Source organism: Lepisosteus oculatus, chromosome 11, assembly GCF_040954835.1.
Source record: "Lepisosteus oculatus isolate fLepOcu1 chromosome 11, fLepOcu1.hap2, whole genome shotgun sequence".
Classification (NCBI taxonomy): domain Eukaryota; kingdom Metazoa; phylum Chordata; class Actinopteri; order Semionotiformes; family Lepisosteidae; genus Lepisosteus; species Lepisosteus oculatus.
The window spans coordinates 23,827,335-23,844,102 of NC_090706.1; the positions used below are offsets into that span (position 1 = coordinate 23,827,335).

Consider the following 16,768-nt stretch of genomic DNA (forward strand, 5'->3'; position numbering starts at 1 on the left):
AAAATCATAATAAAATTACAACATCACAGGTATTAGCTAAATCCTCTTGATGTTTGTCTACAATGAGAAACGCAAATGTGGGATTCAGAACCCCCTCCCCCCAGTAATTTTTTGTATATTGATTCAGGTTAAGCGGACTGAAATTAATTTCAGACTGTGGGTTAACCCTCCTGACATACATAGCAAATTCCACCTAGACCTGGCTGTTAATTTTAATTACAATGACACTGGCACTGTATTAAACCCTAAACGACAGTACAGAATTCGATATTGTATTTTAAAGTTTTTTTGGCAAGCCTTACATCTTGGAGTTCACTAGATTGGGCACCCTTAGTTGCATTAAGGCATCACTGCACTCCCCCCACCTTAATGATACAGCATAAGGTTAATAAAGTAAAAAGAAGTGGCTATATAAGAACTTTAACTCTCAAATTATTGTAAGGCTTGTGGAGGGACAAAAAATTAAAGTGAGAGATCCTGAACTACTGTTATTCACCTTTGCATTAGTTATCCCTATAATAAAAGGTTTATTCATTTACCCAACAGTCAGGTGTGTCTCCTGGATGTCATTTCAGAGCTCTATCATACTTCAATTGAGATCATTAATTACCTATTTGGACCCAGTTCATGGCTAAGCCTTTGATGTCCTAAATCAGTTGACTATTTTATAAAGCATCCTGTACTGCCTTTAAGCAAACAGGAATGGTCCTCTGCTTCAATTTTCCTGCTGTCTAAAGAAAACAAAGAGTAAAAGGACATTGAAGAAGTAATTTAGAACTTGAAACCAAAGCCCCTGTAGCTGAAGGGCTACACAGCAACATGCCAAGAACACTATTTAAGGAACACTGCTCTACAGTTACCGAAAAGAACTGCAACAAGAAGGATTGTGTAACTACTGTACCAAGAGTCAAAGATTTCCAACCAATAGTTTTCCATGTTCCTTAAGTGATCAAAGTGAAGCCAATATTATTCTTGCCCTTTCAGAATAAGTATCAATGGAACTTTTTGAAGCATTGTTTGGGGATGTGTGATGTATGGAAGCCCGTTTCTGCCAGGGAGCAAAAATATAACGCGCTATGGTATCTAGCAATTGCGACTTTGTATCTCAGAATTCCGGGTTTATATCTCGCAATTGCAACTTTAAATCTCATAATTACGAGTTCATATCTCGCAATTGCAACATAGAATCCCAGAATTACGACTTCATACAGTATCTCGCAAATACGACTTTATATCTTGCAATTGCGACATAGAATCTCAGTATTACGACTTCATATTTCGCAAATGCGACTTTTTATCTCACTTTTGCGAATTCGAACTAGCCGACAGTTCATTGTCTGTACTTTTGTTATTGTAATGGATTTGGGTGCTTGGGCTTGTGCCCTCGCCGCTCCCACCCTAGTTCGTGCCTTACTGCATTGGGCTCGAACCCAGGTCTTGAAACTAAAGAAGACCTGTTATGAGCAGGGGAGGGCGGTGCCGTCACCCCACTGCAACCAGATCGTACCGTTCCATTACACTATATTCATAAATCGTACAGGATCTATAGGCCTGAAGACTTGTCTTGTCAAGTGCCCTGATAAAAATCAAATTAATTACACTAATGTTTATGGAATCCCATTTCCGCCAGGGAGGCTTCCATAGTACCCGGATGGAATAGTGGACGGCGGGCTTTTTAAAAAGTTTTTATTTAAACACCAGAAATACAAAAAGAAAAGAGACAAAATATGAAAAAAGATACAGAAATAGACACTTCACATCCAGAGGAATTCACAATGATAAAAGCTGAAACTTATACTTTTTACATATTTCCATTGTATGTCTTGCCTTTTGATTCTTTAAATTTCTAGTAGAATTTAAGTAAAAAAGGAATTTCACTTTAAAAGCATTAATAGAGGGAGCAGTATTAGACCATTTACTTTTGCGGATGAAGTACTTAGCCAAAATAATTAACAGATTAATAATAAGAACATATTCTTTATCCAAATCAGATCTAAATATAAAATATCAAAATCTTTATAAGCAATAACATTTTGCAAATCTATCCAAAACAACTTTGTATATATACAATTAACAAAAAAAGTAACAAAGCTTCCTTCTCATTATTACAAAATACACATAAATCATCTTGTTCATGCTTAAATCTAGAAAGTGTCAATTCAACAGGATAAAATCTATGAACGCTCTTAAATGAGATTTCTTTAACTTTATTTGTAAGATAGTATCTATCAGCAATTGTCCAAACTAATTTCCAATTTATATTCCTAAACACAGCATTCCAAAAGGAGGCACAAGAAGGTATAACGCCACCATGGGTTTCTTTTGCCAGATGAGCAACCTGGCCTGGCTACGTTCATTGCTGGCGCCAGAAGTGCCGTCAAAATTGTGAGATATGAAGTCGCAATTGCGAGATATAACGTCGTAAATACGAGACATTAAGTCGGAATAACGAGATTTTAAATCGCAATTGTGAGATGTGAAGTCGTAATTCTGAGATTTTAATTCACAATTGCAAGATATAAAGTCGTAATTCTGAGATTTTAAGTCGCAATTGCGAGATATACTGTAAAGTTGTAATTCTGAGATATAATGTCGCAATTGCGAGATACCATAGCGTGTTTGTTTTACTCCCTGGTGGAAACGGGCTTTGGAAAAGGGTGATGAGTAAAAAACAAAACTGAAAACAATAATAGTTTAATAAAAAGTAGTAAATAGTCTATGGAAAATCCCCAGATGGTGATACGATAGCCCTTGGCATTTACCTGTAATGTGCCAGAGAATATTCTGGGAGAACTAATACTAAAAAAGAAAAATGGCAGTTCCTTTGCATTACAAAACTCTCATTTTAAAGTCCATCTTTTCTACTTGCCCAGTCCCTTCTTTTCATCAATTATTTTTTTTGACAGAAAAAATCTTCTGCAGGGACTTTCATCTATCCGTATTATTTTTGTACATATAAGCTAGCAGCAATGGAATCCAAACAAACCTTTAAGCCATTTTTTATTTGTCTTCATTGCCAGCTGATAGCTGGGCACTGTCTACAAGCATGTACAAAGGGAGCATGTTTCCTTGGTAACAGGAATGTGCGGTGTCAACCCTGATGGTTTGACCATGTCTGCACTAGGCACTCACCCTCTCCAGGTCCTGCCGCAGGTGCGTGAAGAGCTTCAGTCGTCGGTACAGCACATCCTGCTCCTGCTGGGCCAGGTTGTCGACCTCATCTCTCTTAAGGGTGAGCAGCGGTTGGTTGTAGTTGGACTTCCTGCGCAGCTTCCAGTACTGGTAGAGGAAGTCAACATGGGCGTTGGGCAGGCCCAGGCGCTCGGCCACATCCTCGGGATTCACCAGCCTGTAGAACTCATCTTCCAGTTCCTGCAGCTTCTGCTTCCGCTGGCTGGCCTTCTCCAGCGCCGTCTGGTCCTTTTTCTCCGGCTGTTCTGCCTCGCCCTCTGCGGCAGGCGCCCTGTGATCGGGCCTCTCCCCCTTGCTGCTCCCGCTGTGGCAGGTGCTGCTGTGCTCCAGGCAGTAGGACTTGAACCGGACCTCATCGTTCTCAGCCAGAATGGTCCTCATCTCCAGGTTGTGGTCGAAAGCACAGGTGACATGGAAGGCTACGATGCAGGATGGCATGGAACACTGAGGAGAGAACAGAGACGGCACTGCATCAACACTGAATCTTTGGGCTGATTACGTGATCTTTTCTCCTAGTTTCTTGAAAGTCCTCTTCCCAGGTCAGCAGCTACTAGTGACAGAGATCCCTGGTCAAGGTGCTGTGCAGAACATGGGGTGTGATTGTATTTTCACAGACACCAGTTATTTCTTTCATCTTGAATTACCAATCTGATACTCACACCAGATCTCCACTCAAACCATTGTCCCCATGATGGCCTAAGAGACTGTAACACAGAACCTTTAATCTGTCTCTGCAATGCTGAAAAGCTGACTCCAAGATGCTAGCAGAAATAAAAGCTGGCTTTGCACCCTCTCTGAGCCACCACAAGCTCAAAATAAGTATTCAAAAGACCTAAAGCCTGTTGTATAAGGGAAGAGTCTATATTATGCAGATAGATTATAAAAGTAGAATGCTAATAAAATATACTAATAAACCTGTCTGTATGTAAATGACAAATATGTACCCTGCATATCCAATATATACTTTAAATGCCTATGCAGTGTGCGTACACATAAACATGGTGTATGTAGACTGAAAGAGGAAGACCAAAGTGTTGTATAAACATGAACAGAATAATGTTCTTAAAGTTTTGGCAGTACTGTTTTTTAACTACAACACTGCTGGTTAATTGAGTATATAATTAGATAGATGTAGTACACTTATTGGCTGAAGTACTTCTGGTGTGCTCTTGTGATAATCATATTTTTTAAATTAAGTCCTGAAAATCAACATATTGTTCTCTTTTTACTAGATCTAGGACTTTTGGTGACCATGCCTTTTCTGTTCCTGCTCCAGTGTTATGGAATGAACTTCCTCAGACTCTACGCAGAGACAAATTGTTGGCTCTCTTCAAATCAAAACTTAAAACTCCCCTTTTTTACCAGAGCCTATGTCTGATTACCCTACGTTCTATCTGCATAATCCTGTATGGTCTTGTTTATTTTTTCTTTTACTTTTTATTGTACTTTTTTGTCTTTTCTTTATTACTATCTACAGTGTTCTTGGGTTTGGTAAGGCATTTAATAATTAAAATATATTATTTTATAATGATGATTAAAATGTGGCTTGAAAATTTCACCGAGTTTCTTAAAAATATATATTTCACAGAATTGCTGCTGAATAAATTGATAACTGAATGGACAGAAAAAAACTTTTAAACCAAGTGCTTTGAAGTGTTAGTAGAGTATTGTAGATACTGTATAGTGTTGCTAATTATTCAGACAAAACCAGGAATATAAGAAGCATTCCTAAACTTTGACTGGACAGTGTTACAGTAAAACTGGTCTCTTTTAGGCTATAGTTCATGGTAAAGTCATCTCAGGTCTTTTTAATCAGGTGCTTACTTGTTCTACAGTAGGTGGAACAGGGTTTGTGATAGCCCTGACAGAACACCACTAAAAATATAAGATATCCAGTACAGTAACCAAGCATGTTTTGAAAGCATGAAGGGTAGAAAGTGATAGTGAGATGGAATTTTCCATAACTTTAAACAACCTTCTAAAATTAAACCTTCAGTTAACAGTTATTCATTGCTATTTCTAACTTAAAAAACTTTGTGGGGATGTCCCTACAAGACCTATTTTCCATTTCTTTCCAACAGCAAAAGGTGCTGCCTACATACTGTACTGTATAGGACAGCTGTTCTGAGATCCAGCAGATGAATCTGTCTTGTTCCTCTGTCTCAAGCTAAAAACATTTTCTTGTAGCTCACTTTTTTGCACAGGTAATTGATTTAAAGATGCTGCTCGTAGTTTAAATTTCTTAATTTGATTAACATTCAGATTCAAATCCATTCAATCTACAGTACATTACCACAGTTTGAAACTCTTTTTGTCAGAGCTATTCTTAAACACAAACAGATGGAAGAACTATGAAGCTATGACACTCACAATTGCCTCATGTTTGGTTAAGCCTGATCAACTGCAATACTCTCTAGACAGAGGGATACTTTCATCCAGGAAAATCTTTTTAAGAGGTACCTTAATATCTTCTTATTAAGTTACTGTATTTCAACAAATGTTGAAAAATTTTGTGTAAATTAAGAGAAAAAATGTGAAGCACCTGCAGGAATTTAAATCAAGAAACCCTGTGATAAAATTGGTTGGTAAATAGAAACTAAGAGTACAGATAATGGTTAAATTCTCAAACTGGCATGATGTAATTAGTGGAGTACCACAGGGATATGCACTAGGGGCACTGATCTTCCTATTTAATATCAGTCCTCTAGATTCAGGTATACAGTAGTTAGTTAACTAGTCTCATTTGCAGACAATCCTCAAATAATGGAATTATTGAAAATACAAGCAAAAGATGGAGCTAAAGAAAAGATTCAGATAAAATTCCAGACTGGGCAAACACCTGGCAGTTGATGTGTAAATCTATATACGGGGAGAGTATTACATTCACATAGAAGAAACAAAAGCTGCTCAAGAAAACAACTTAGGCTTTATATACAAATATTATTTACATCTTTTAGACAATGCGAGGAAGCAATAACAATAGCAAACAATATTAGGATATACAGTTAAAAGTGTAGAATTTCAATTAAGGGATCTCATGCTTCAGTGTACAATGCAACAGTAAAAACCTATTAAGAATATTGTGTACAATTTTATTCACCAAGAGAAGAGCAACCAGATTCAATCCAGGGTTTAAGGAAATGCAGGCTGCAGGAACTGAAGTCTTCAACAGAGTAGACTATGAGGGGCCTGATCCAAGTATTCATAATCCTCAAAGCCACTGACAAAGCAACTCAGTGGAATTCTTCAGAATAAGCAATGAGACATGAACTGGAGAACACAAGTGGAAACTACATAGAAGTGAATTTAAAACTGAGAAGAGGAGGCAATTCTTTAAGGAAGGGATTGTGAGAGTATTGAACATGCTACAGAGCTGCTACTCAGTCACTCAAGCTGGTCATGTCGTTGAAGCTGATACCCTGGTTTATTTGGCAGACATCTGGATGTGATCCTTGAATCAATTAACTAGCAAACAGACTAGATGTACTAAATGTAACCTTGCTTATGTAAAAGCCTTGGTATCTGTGGCAGTCAAGAAATGATCAAGGTCAGATCTGACACATGGTTTGCTTTGGCACAGTGTACCTGTACTTGTCAGTACTAGAAATATTGACTAATAATGCAAAGGACACAAATCCAAAAAACACAGCAATCAGAAGATCAGGAAGCATGTTTGCAAAGTAACTACTGTACATCATTGTTAAATCACTTCATATAGCAGTAAAACCTCTTACTGAAGAGTTCTAGGAAAGAACGGCCTTCTCTGCAACTTTGTACAGTATGGAAATGAAATCACTTCATTACATTAGGCCCACAAGTGGAACAGAAATGTGCTGTAGAAGAAACACATTATTATCTGCAGATGTCAGGAGGATTTTGCAACAAATACAAGGCATCAGTGTAAGCAACTCTTAAGTGAACTGAGTTCAAAACTGCCTGAGATTTCAAAGATCTGATAATGTTTGCGGCTTCAGGATTCTGTAGCTTACTGTCAAAACAGACAGAGCTCCATTGTCCAATAAGGTTAAAATACATATTCATGACTGCAGGTCCCATTCAGTGCAGCACATTACCAAGACAATCAAAACAGCATGCTGTAGCAGTCCTGCACCTTGGGAACGGTATACTCAAGTTTGTCCCGCCTGGGCTTTGGGGAATAAAAGGACAGAAAACTACTGTCAGCTTACAATGCAGGAGTTCAAGACTAATCCCCTTAAAAAAAACTACTTTCATATTCAGTGCCAGGATACGTTATAAGGAAAAATAAAAAAAATGAACACATAAAAACAGTGTAAAAATCAATTCCAGGCAGCACTGATAGGAATTTCCAGTATTCTTGTTATTTTCATCAAGTGACGAAAGTTCTGAGTTCTGACTTTCTACCCTGCTCTGAGTGTCTTACTGCACTGCGACCTGGGCTCCTCCCTTGGTCTCCATGTTTGCCTAACACACTGTAGCGCACGGCAGAGAAGGTGGGGTGTGGCAGGGATGTTGGTGTTTTTACTTCGCTGACCACATCCTTTCTCATTTAAGTTTTACCACCTCCAAATACATGCTGGCAAGGTGCTGCATAACATACAGTACAAGCAATTCTCGTTGGTATGGGCGTGTCCCACTTCTGTTTACAACTAATTTTTGAAAAACACCAACTTTGTCATATTTTGTGTTCGGCTGGCTAGGTGCTCAAAAATGTTGAACTGATTAACTGAATACTATACGAACTCTAACTCTAAGTACCCGCATAAAAAAGAAAGCAGGCAGGCAGAGCAGGCTGCTGTGTCAGTGAAGATGCAGGGGAGCACACTAACCTGAATGCAGGTGCCAGTGTGCTCTCGGCACAGACTGCAGGAAAGTGCCCAGCGACTGGCTGGGATATGGGACACCTTGGTGATGGGTTCCATCTTCTCTGGGCAACCTATGCTCACCTAAACAAAACAAAATGAAAGGATTACAGCTGGAAATGTTGAAATGTCTCCGAACTCTCGGCACCAAAATCCAGCCAGTTGAAGGGCCAAAAAAACCCCAGTCAAGACCATTTAAGTACTGGGGCACAGTAGAAAGTGGTCAGCATTTCTGCCTCTCAGTGCTGGGGCCCTGGGATCAATTCTGGACCTGGGCTGCTATCTGTGTGGAGTTTGTATGTTTTCCCCTTGTTCACGTAAGGTTTCCTCAGGGTGCTCCAATTTTCTCCCATTGTCCAAAAACATACAGGTAGGTTAACTGGTTTCTGGGAAAATTGGCCCTCATTGTGAGTGTGTGTGTCTCTGTCTGTGCCTGTGTATACCACACCTTGCACCCATTGCGTGCTGGGACTGGCTCTGGCTTCCTCATGACCTGAACTGGGAGAAGAGGTTAAAAAATGGATGGACTGATGTTAATTTGAAATGGCATATTCAATGTAGGCCTGGTGTAAAACCAAGCAGTTGTTTTGATTTCTCTTAAAAGGAGTTAAAGAAAAGGAATAGAGACATTTGTTATGTAAAAATGATCTAAACTTTAATGTTGAAACGTTACTGGCAGATAAGTCAGTATTTGGGAGGCATTTCTGGAATCCTTAAATGAAGACCTTTATATTTCTGTAAGTGTAATGTCCTCCCAGGGTTAAAAAAATATGTGCTGAATTTGTGACCATATGCGTAGAAAATTTGGCCACCCCGTCTATGTCACCCGTCCAGCTAGAGTGGCTCCACACAGCGACCCAGGAATTTCTTTTCATAATATCTGTGGTCTAGACAGCCTATGCTGAACCAGCTCTTTTGAGAACTGCAATCACACAGCGAACATTTGCCTTTCGTTTTTATAACATTCTCTTTCACCTCTTTTTAGGCGACCAACTCAATGAATACACTTAAATCTGCCATGAAAGCCCCATGTCTCTTTATCCTTTTGTCACTTAAATAATCCATGAAAAAGCATTTAATACCAGCTACTGACTTTAATCATTCCAATGGAAGTGTTAAAAAACATAGTAAATGACTGAAATGAGAGTACTGTGGAATTGAACACATGATTAAAATGTCCATGCTGTGAAAGCTTGCTCCAGCATGCATATTTTTTTTAAAATGTAGAAGGACAAAGTGAGCTATTTTTAATCAGTTTTCCACACATCTAAAACCTGTGAAGCTTTCAAATGACCAACCAGAAGAAAAAAATTAAGAACTAATCAAATGCATCCGAGTGACTATTTTTCCTGAAATAATTTAGAAATAATAACAGAAAATTCTTCAGTAAGCAGCCACATCATTTAGAATGATTCTGTATCATACTGGCTCAATATTCCTGTCATATGCAAAACATAAAGGACAACAAGAAACATTTACAGAACCCATTTTGTAACACAGCAGAATGTGCCAAAAGGAAATCGAATTTCTTAGTGTCCAGGGCAGAAAACCTTTTGCTTAGCACCCCTGTTGTATGTGTGAAGTTCACAGCTCCACATTGTCATTATTAACACACTGCTGTTTCCTTTATAAAATGTCCTGCAAAGTGGTTGTTCCTGACAAAAAACTGATTAATCAAAGGTGACAAACTATTATCGTTGTCTGGGAAGAGGTTTTAAATCTTGGCAAAATGTTTCATGTCACTAAACAAAATGAATTTTTCAGAATTCACTTGCCAAGTCTCTCCTTCAGCGCCAGTTGTCTAAAGCGCCAGTCTGTGTGGAACTGGATGGTCAGAAAGAGTCTCTCTGCGTTGTCACCACAGCAGAGCCTATCTTACCTCTGGTATCCATAAGGCACAGCTGACATGAACCCACTTGGTTCCACTGCGGGTGGGTTTCAAGGCTCCCCCTCTCTTCGGGCACAGCAGGCATTTGGGTTGGACCCCTAGAGCGCAGGTACGGCACAGCCAGTTTCCTGTGGGCACTTTCAGGATGCCGTAACATGCCTGTGAAAAAGATGGATTTGAGGTCCGATTTCTAGGGCTGCATTTTGGCCAGCCCTGTGAATCTACTGTAACTCTCTGAACTTCAACCCCAAAAAGAAACAACACCAAGTGTGCATAGGAGTATGAGAAACTCCACTTATAGAAAAGGAACCATTTTAAAGAGTAAATTAAATATAATACATACAGTTTAGAGCTTCTAAAACTATAAATAGGAAATTTATTGGGATCTTTGTTTCATTTAAGCACACATTCATGCTTGAAAATGCAACATAAAATAAAACTGAAGTTTTTTCCACACATCTGAAGAAGGTTTCTTTCATTTTTTACTTTGTTGCGCAGAATTTACCTCTTCTTCCTTCTTGGATTTTTTCCTTCATCTTACTTGTTTCACAGAACAATATTAGAAACTAAGAAATGTCCACGACAGAAAAGGCTATTCAACCCATCAATGCCTTCATATCGTTATAGTATAAAACTTCCCAGCATCTCCACCTGCACAACATGCCCTGGTAATCCATTAATAATTGCTTACACTTATACAGCGCTTTTCTGGACACTCCACTCAAAGCGCTTTACAGGTAATGGGGACTCCCCTCCACCACCACCAATGTGCAGCACCACCTGGATGAAGTGACGGCAGCCATAGTGCACCAGAACGCTCACCACACATCAGCAATCAGTGGAGGGGAGAGCAGAGTAATGAAGCCAGTTCATAGAGGGGGATTATTAGGAGGCCATGATTGGTAAGGGCCAAAGGGAAATTTGGCCAGGACACCAGGGTTACACCCCTACTCTTTTCGAGAAACATCCTGGGATTTTTAATGACCACAGAAAGTCAGGACCTCGGTTTTATGTCTCATACGAAGGACTGTGCCCGTATTAATAATAATGAATAACAACATATGAATCTATCTAAAAGTACTGTTACTCAAGGCTGGCTGTGACCACGTTTCCAGGATTCCCAAACCCCTTCCACCGTACCTGATGGACGCAGACGTTGCACTTGTCACAGAAAACCATCTCATTCCCATCCTCGCCCTCGGGCGAGCGGCACACATCACACACCACGTCCTCGTCATACTCGATCCCGAGCCCCTCCTCCGTCTCGATGGCGATCTGCATGTTCTCGTAGCAGTGGCTCTCCAGCTCCCCGATGACGCGCTCCATCGTGAGCTCGTCCAGCTCCGGCAGGGCTACGGGACAGAGGCGGAGCAGAAATTTTAAAAAAACAGAGGGGGGTGGGGATTGTGCCAGCCCTTGAAAGACTACTTTCTTCCCAGCTAGGGCACAGCAGGTTTGCAGTCTCTGCTCAGCCTGAGGAATGAGAAGCCTCACAGACCAAAGGAATTGGACAGCATATCGGGGCACTGCATTAATCTGGGTCATTTTCTAGTAGATAAAATGAAAATGGCATTTCGATTGTCATGAATCATTACACCTTTTCTATTTCAAATTCAGACAGCATCCAGCAGTCTAAACCAATGTTCCACTCTTTACTGAAAAATATTTCTGATTTTTTATTTATTTTTGCTACAGGCAGAAGTGCTCAGGGAGTTGGCTTTGAACATAGTGAAAGGTGTGGTCTGTGTTCATTAGCTCACTTCATGAGCACACCAGTGTATGTGTAGAAATGGAGCCCTGTGTTATATCCTCCAGCTGAAGAGATGATTGGATTCTAAAAATTAGACATATTCAACACATGACCTATTATTTATTTTTTTCCCTAAAATTTATTTTAAGTTCTTATAATCAAACAATTGTCAGTTGCTGCCAACTGAGGGACAACATTCAGCTGAAGCCTAATTCCTAATGTGAAGATCTATCAGTATCTATCACTTTAATACTGTTCCCCCTGGCACCAGGAAGCCTGTACTGATAAGAGATACACTGCTTTCACAGCAAACAAGGTGGAAAGTGGGTTAATAATTTACTTGAGAGTACATGACATTTGAAGAGGGAACTGAAAGGTTGGAAAAATAAATTCACATCTGATAGTAAAGAACAGTAAAGAAAACAGGAGGACTTAGCTGTTTTTTAAAAAGTATAATAAATATCCCAGGACCCAGAATTTGTCTAATCAGTAGCATGAAATGATGATACTATTTGTTCATAAGCTAACGGGAGCTGTATAGTAAAGTAGAGAAAGTAAGAAATTATACTTTTTTTAGAAACACTCACTGAGAAGGAAGCTGGAAGTCAAAGCATCATTTCAATTTCTAACATCCCTGTAATTATTTAGAAAGAAAGAAAACCGAGGGCTAAAATGCTCCTACTCCTTCTCAAGAAGATGACCCAAGTCATCTAAAAATGGCATGTGATAAGAGATAATGTTGTACAGAACTAGCTTTTGTGAAAACATGATAAGAGCCTGGAGAATTAAACAGTTGAGTTAAACTTCCTGTTCTCTAAACATGAGATCACGTCAGAAATTAGTTAGCTGGTATGAGATCTTAAGGGTCATAAGTCCACATTATATAAGCAATAAACCCTCGCACAGGTCCACAGTGACAAGACCTGGGACTCGGGGATGTGTGTGAACACACAGGGGCCTGAGGGAAGGCCCTTGTCTGGCTCGCCCTGTTCTTGCTCTTGGCGCTGCTGCGCCACAGTCAGAAGCGTCAGGTGAAACCATGGGAAAGCAAGCCAGTGTACCCATTTCCCTGAATTCGGAGTTGACCAGCTCCAGCCAGTAGACATCCAGGTCATCCAGGTCGTAGCGGCACAGCGGCTCCTTGGAGGTCCTCGTGCCCACGTAGCCGGACTCTGGGGACACCGACCCCATCAGCAAGCTCTGAGACGCAGAGTAGAAAGGGATACGGCTGACTTCCGGCAACACCCTGCACAAGCACACAAGTACGTTACAGATAGCTGTTCACTGCAAGCCAAACTTCAAGAAACACAAATCTTCAAACACATCTTTCAGCCTACCCGAGCCTAAATACTAACCTCCTGACTCACATGGCTTGAAGATATTCAAATTATGTCTTTATAGGTCTGATTCATTTAATATACTATCAACAGAGGACAGCATGGTGGCATGGCCCTTTCACACTGCTGTTTCAGGGTTCTCAGGTGCTGGGTTTGGTTTCAGAGTGGGGTGCCTTCTGTGCGGAGTTTTGCATGTTCTTCTTAAACTGCATGTTTTTTTTTTCAAGGGACTCCCTTTTCCACGCACCTTTCAAAAATCTGCTGGCTAGGTAAACTCCTAAACTGGTTAAGTCCTAAAGTCTCTAAATTGTAAGTGTCCTGCAACGGACTGGTGTCTCATCCAAAGAGAACTCTCACCATGCACCCTCTGCTTCTGAGACAGGCTCTTGATTGTTGTGGCCCTTACCAAGAATAAGCATAGTTTTCATAGTCTCTTAATCTCCATAATATATGCATTCACACTTGAGTGGGAGAATGATAGTTGTTTTTCCTTCTTTCATTCTAATTTCCATTGTTAAATGAACCTCTCTTTGTTCTCTGCAGCTTGTATGCTGACCGAGCTCCTCCGTCTAACCTACTAATAATAACTATTCAATATTCAATAATCTGGGAGTTACCCTGGAGAAAGCTTGACTAATGTGGTTGGAGCGTCAGCCGTCTTGAGGTGCTTTAACTCACTGGTTGATTGGCATTAGAACACAACCATGCCCTGATCTCACTGGACAGGAAACCAGTCAATTAATCACTCACAGGCCGGCCTCCAGCTCTTAAAAAGCTGTCAGGCCAGCCTCTGTTAGACAACTTCAAAACAAGGAAAGAATGCTTTTTTGTGCATTTTGATGTTTAATTTGTGAACATTTCGTTTTTTGAGCTTTTTTGGAGTGTGCATGCACTTCTATTTTTTGATTCATAAAAGCATGTTAAAGAACAACATTTCAGTCCTTCACCAACCCACACAAGGTCCGTCTTGTCATATTGTCACATTGTATCACATACATGCTGCAGTGTGTTTAGGATTCACCTCTAACTACAAAGCTATGGATTCAAATTCCAGAAGGGACACTGCTTTTGGATCCTTTTGAGTATGTCACTGAGCTAGATAAAAGTGTCAGCGAAACACTTTATATATATTTGAATTACTAATAACACCTTGTGTTAAATAGAATTGTATTTTTCATTCATTGCCTGTAATCTAAATCACCTTGGATAAAATATCTACTAAAGAATTATAAGTATTATTTTATTACTTTAGTTAAAATGAGAGTCAGACATTGGAGGGCAAAATACAGAGTTACCATGTACCATACAGTCTTTAGAGTTCTCAAGAGTGCACTTTTGCTGATCTAGGTTTTTATGTCACGGAAATCAATTTGACTTGCACTGACATATAACAAAACTGTTAAATCTTCTCCAACTGATATTCAATCCAGAATGAAACCAGCAGACCACAAAGTTCGCCAACAGCTCAGCTCTGTATACCACAATGTTGTGAGAGCGTGTACACTTATGAACACAGAATACACCAACTCTTAAAGCCGGGAAAGCAAAAAGAACCAGTGAAAATGTTCTACAAATCTAAGTTATTAAACTATTCATCATTCTTACCTATAAATGCATGTATGAAAAGGTGTGCGCAAGCAGTAATAAGATATTAAGAATTATTTTTTTATTGCAAAATGGTCTTTTTTGTAAACACACTTATCCCAACTGTTTGCAGTAAGAATGCTACTCATTGTTCTTTTAAAGTTGAACATGTAGGAAAGTAAAAAAGAGGTTTTCCTGTTTTTTTAACAATGCCAAAACAGTTCTGAATCACTGGTGGATACAATGCGTGAAACATTCTGGGTGGAGTGGCTAAGGATCTGTACTTGAGACTGGAAGATTGCCAGTTCAAATCCCACGGCTGGCAGATGAATCCTACTCTGTTGAGCCCCTGAGCAAGGCCCTTAACCCCTACTGCTCCAGGGGCGCTGTATAAGTGGCTGACCCTGCGCTCTGACCCCAAGCTTCTCTCTCCCCGTCTGTGTGTCTCATGGAGAGCAAGCTGGAGTATGCGAAAAAACAAATTCCTAATGCAAGAAATTGTATATAAAGTGATCTTACTTTAATGCTATTTTCAATGGTCTGAAAACTCTACGGTGATCCCATCTGCATGACTGTTTTTTCTAAGCATCAATCCTAGCTTTCTTAGCTTTCTTAGTTTGTATACATGTTTGATGGGCTACATTTCTTCGTTGTTTTCATTTACCTACTTCTTTTGTATGGTGCAATTTTTTAATATCCTTCCCTTGGACTGTCCTTGCATTGATGTAAATTAATTTAGAGGCCATTTTTGTGACCCCACTGATTGATACAATATTGGACACATTCACAATATGCATATGTTTTTGCAGTGTCATGGTTTAGAGAGAGGGTGGGGGAAAGGGTGGAGTTGTTTTTTACATAAAAGTTTTTAATTTGTTTTTTTGATCGCTGGAATGACAATGGCAATACATGTATATTGTGTATGTTTTGCTATGACCTGCTCTGTTTTATCCTCCAGAACTTCTCCTTCCTTCTACACCTTCAGTCCCTGTAATTAATTCTGTTGACCTTGCTTAGGAGAATTTACTACACAGGTTGTGAAACAGAGTGAAGGTACAGTAGATGTTGCTATCTCAGCCAGAAGCCATGGTAATTTTCCAGTAATATTAAAGTATATTTATAGAACAGTAAATATGGAGTGTTCTCTGAAAAACAGTGGGATATAAATGTACAAACATGAATATGTAGCCATTTAAAAACAATCTCCTGTAGCCACTCTTTGCATGTCATCTTGTTAAAACCTCTTCAGCAGAAAAGGCACAGCTGTAGGGGGTTCAGCTGTCTCCCAAGACATTATTTTTGAAATATGCCAATACACTGCTGCCAACGCAATGATTCCACTTGTTCTTTTATTAGGTTTTGTCACTGTACACATAATCAATTCAAACACCTCTCTGCAATCGGTGAGTTCTCAAAGCGAAGGAGTGTTTCAGTTTCTACCAGGCTGTTGTCACAGATAAAGAGTCACTTATGGCTGTTGCATGCTGAAACAGCAATTTCCTTTTTAACCTGAAGCACACAACTTTATAGGGTTTGGAAAGCATTTATCATCTGGCATAGTTTTTGTGCAACGGATCAATGGCAGCAGTGGCCTGTTCCTTTGCAGGAGAATACACTGGGAGGATGTACAGCAAGGGCACAAGTGGTCCTTAAAGCTAACCTCTTCAAGAAGGATGATGTAATATGGAAGATAAAGGGAGAGCTCCTTTTTTGGTCTTGCTCAGTGCTTTTCTTTTTTCACCTTTCACTAACATCTCTAAAAGAGCACCAACATGGACTAAACAGCTGCCAAGGGACCAATCGCTGCCTCCAACAATCTTTTCTCATCTTTTATTGCTACCTCAAATGCAGACATCACGTCTATGAAATACGAGAAGATGACCTCCTGCTAATGAAAAGATATTTAAGCCAGAAGGATGTCCTTTTTATTCCCTGAGCAGCCAGGCCTCTGCTCTCTGTGTCTAACAGGCAGCTGTTTCGCATCTTCGTGCAGCCATTAACCCGGAGCAGTGCATGGATCTTGGCTAGATGCAAGGCGCTGAGTGTAGTGGGAAAGCGAGCCAGCGTATGCCGGACAGTCTGGCCTGAGAACAAGCTGCGCCGGTAGGAGGGCAGAGAAACAGGCCTCTGGGACACAGCTGGCCCTCGTGCGTCAGAGCAGGAAAGGGCTAGTGCA

The 16,768-nt window shown here is 40.0% G+C and overlaps 1 protein-coding gene across 3 annotated transcripts in view; it reads right to left on the minus strand.

Moving 5' to 3' along the window:
• Positions 1 to 16,768, minus strand: part of jade2 (jade family PHD finger 2) — a 71,734-nt gene that overhangs the window by 22,538 nt on the left and 32,428 nt on the right. For all 3 annotated transcript variants that reach the window (XM_015349484.2, XM_015349483.2, XM_015349485.2), the window contains 5 exons: positions 12,733 to 12,917; positions 11,062 to 11,273; positions 9,913 to 10,080; positions 8,001 to 8,117; positions 3,133 to 3,636 (listed from right to left, as the gene is read on the minus strand). In XM_015349484.2, the coding sequence (XP_015204970.2) occupies positions 3,133 to 3,636; positions 8,001 to 8,117; positions 9,913 to 10,080; positions 11,062 to 11,273; positions 12,733 to 12,917 (1,186 nt within the window). The remainder of the gene's footprint in view (positions 1 to 3,132; positions 3,637 to 8,000; positions 8,118 to 9,912; positions 10,081 to 11,061; positions 11,274 to 12,732; positions 12,918 to 16,768) is intronic.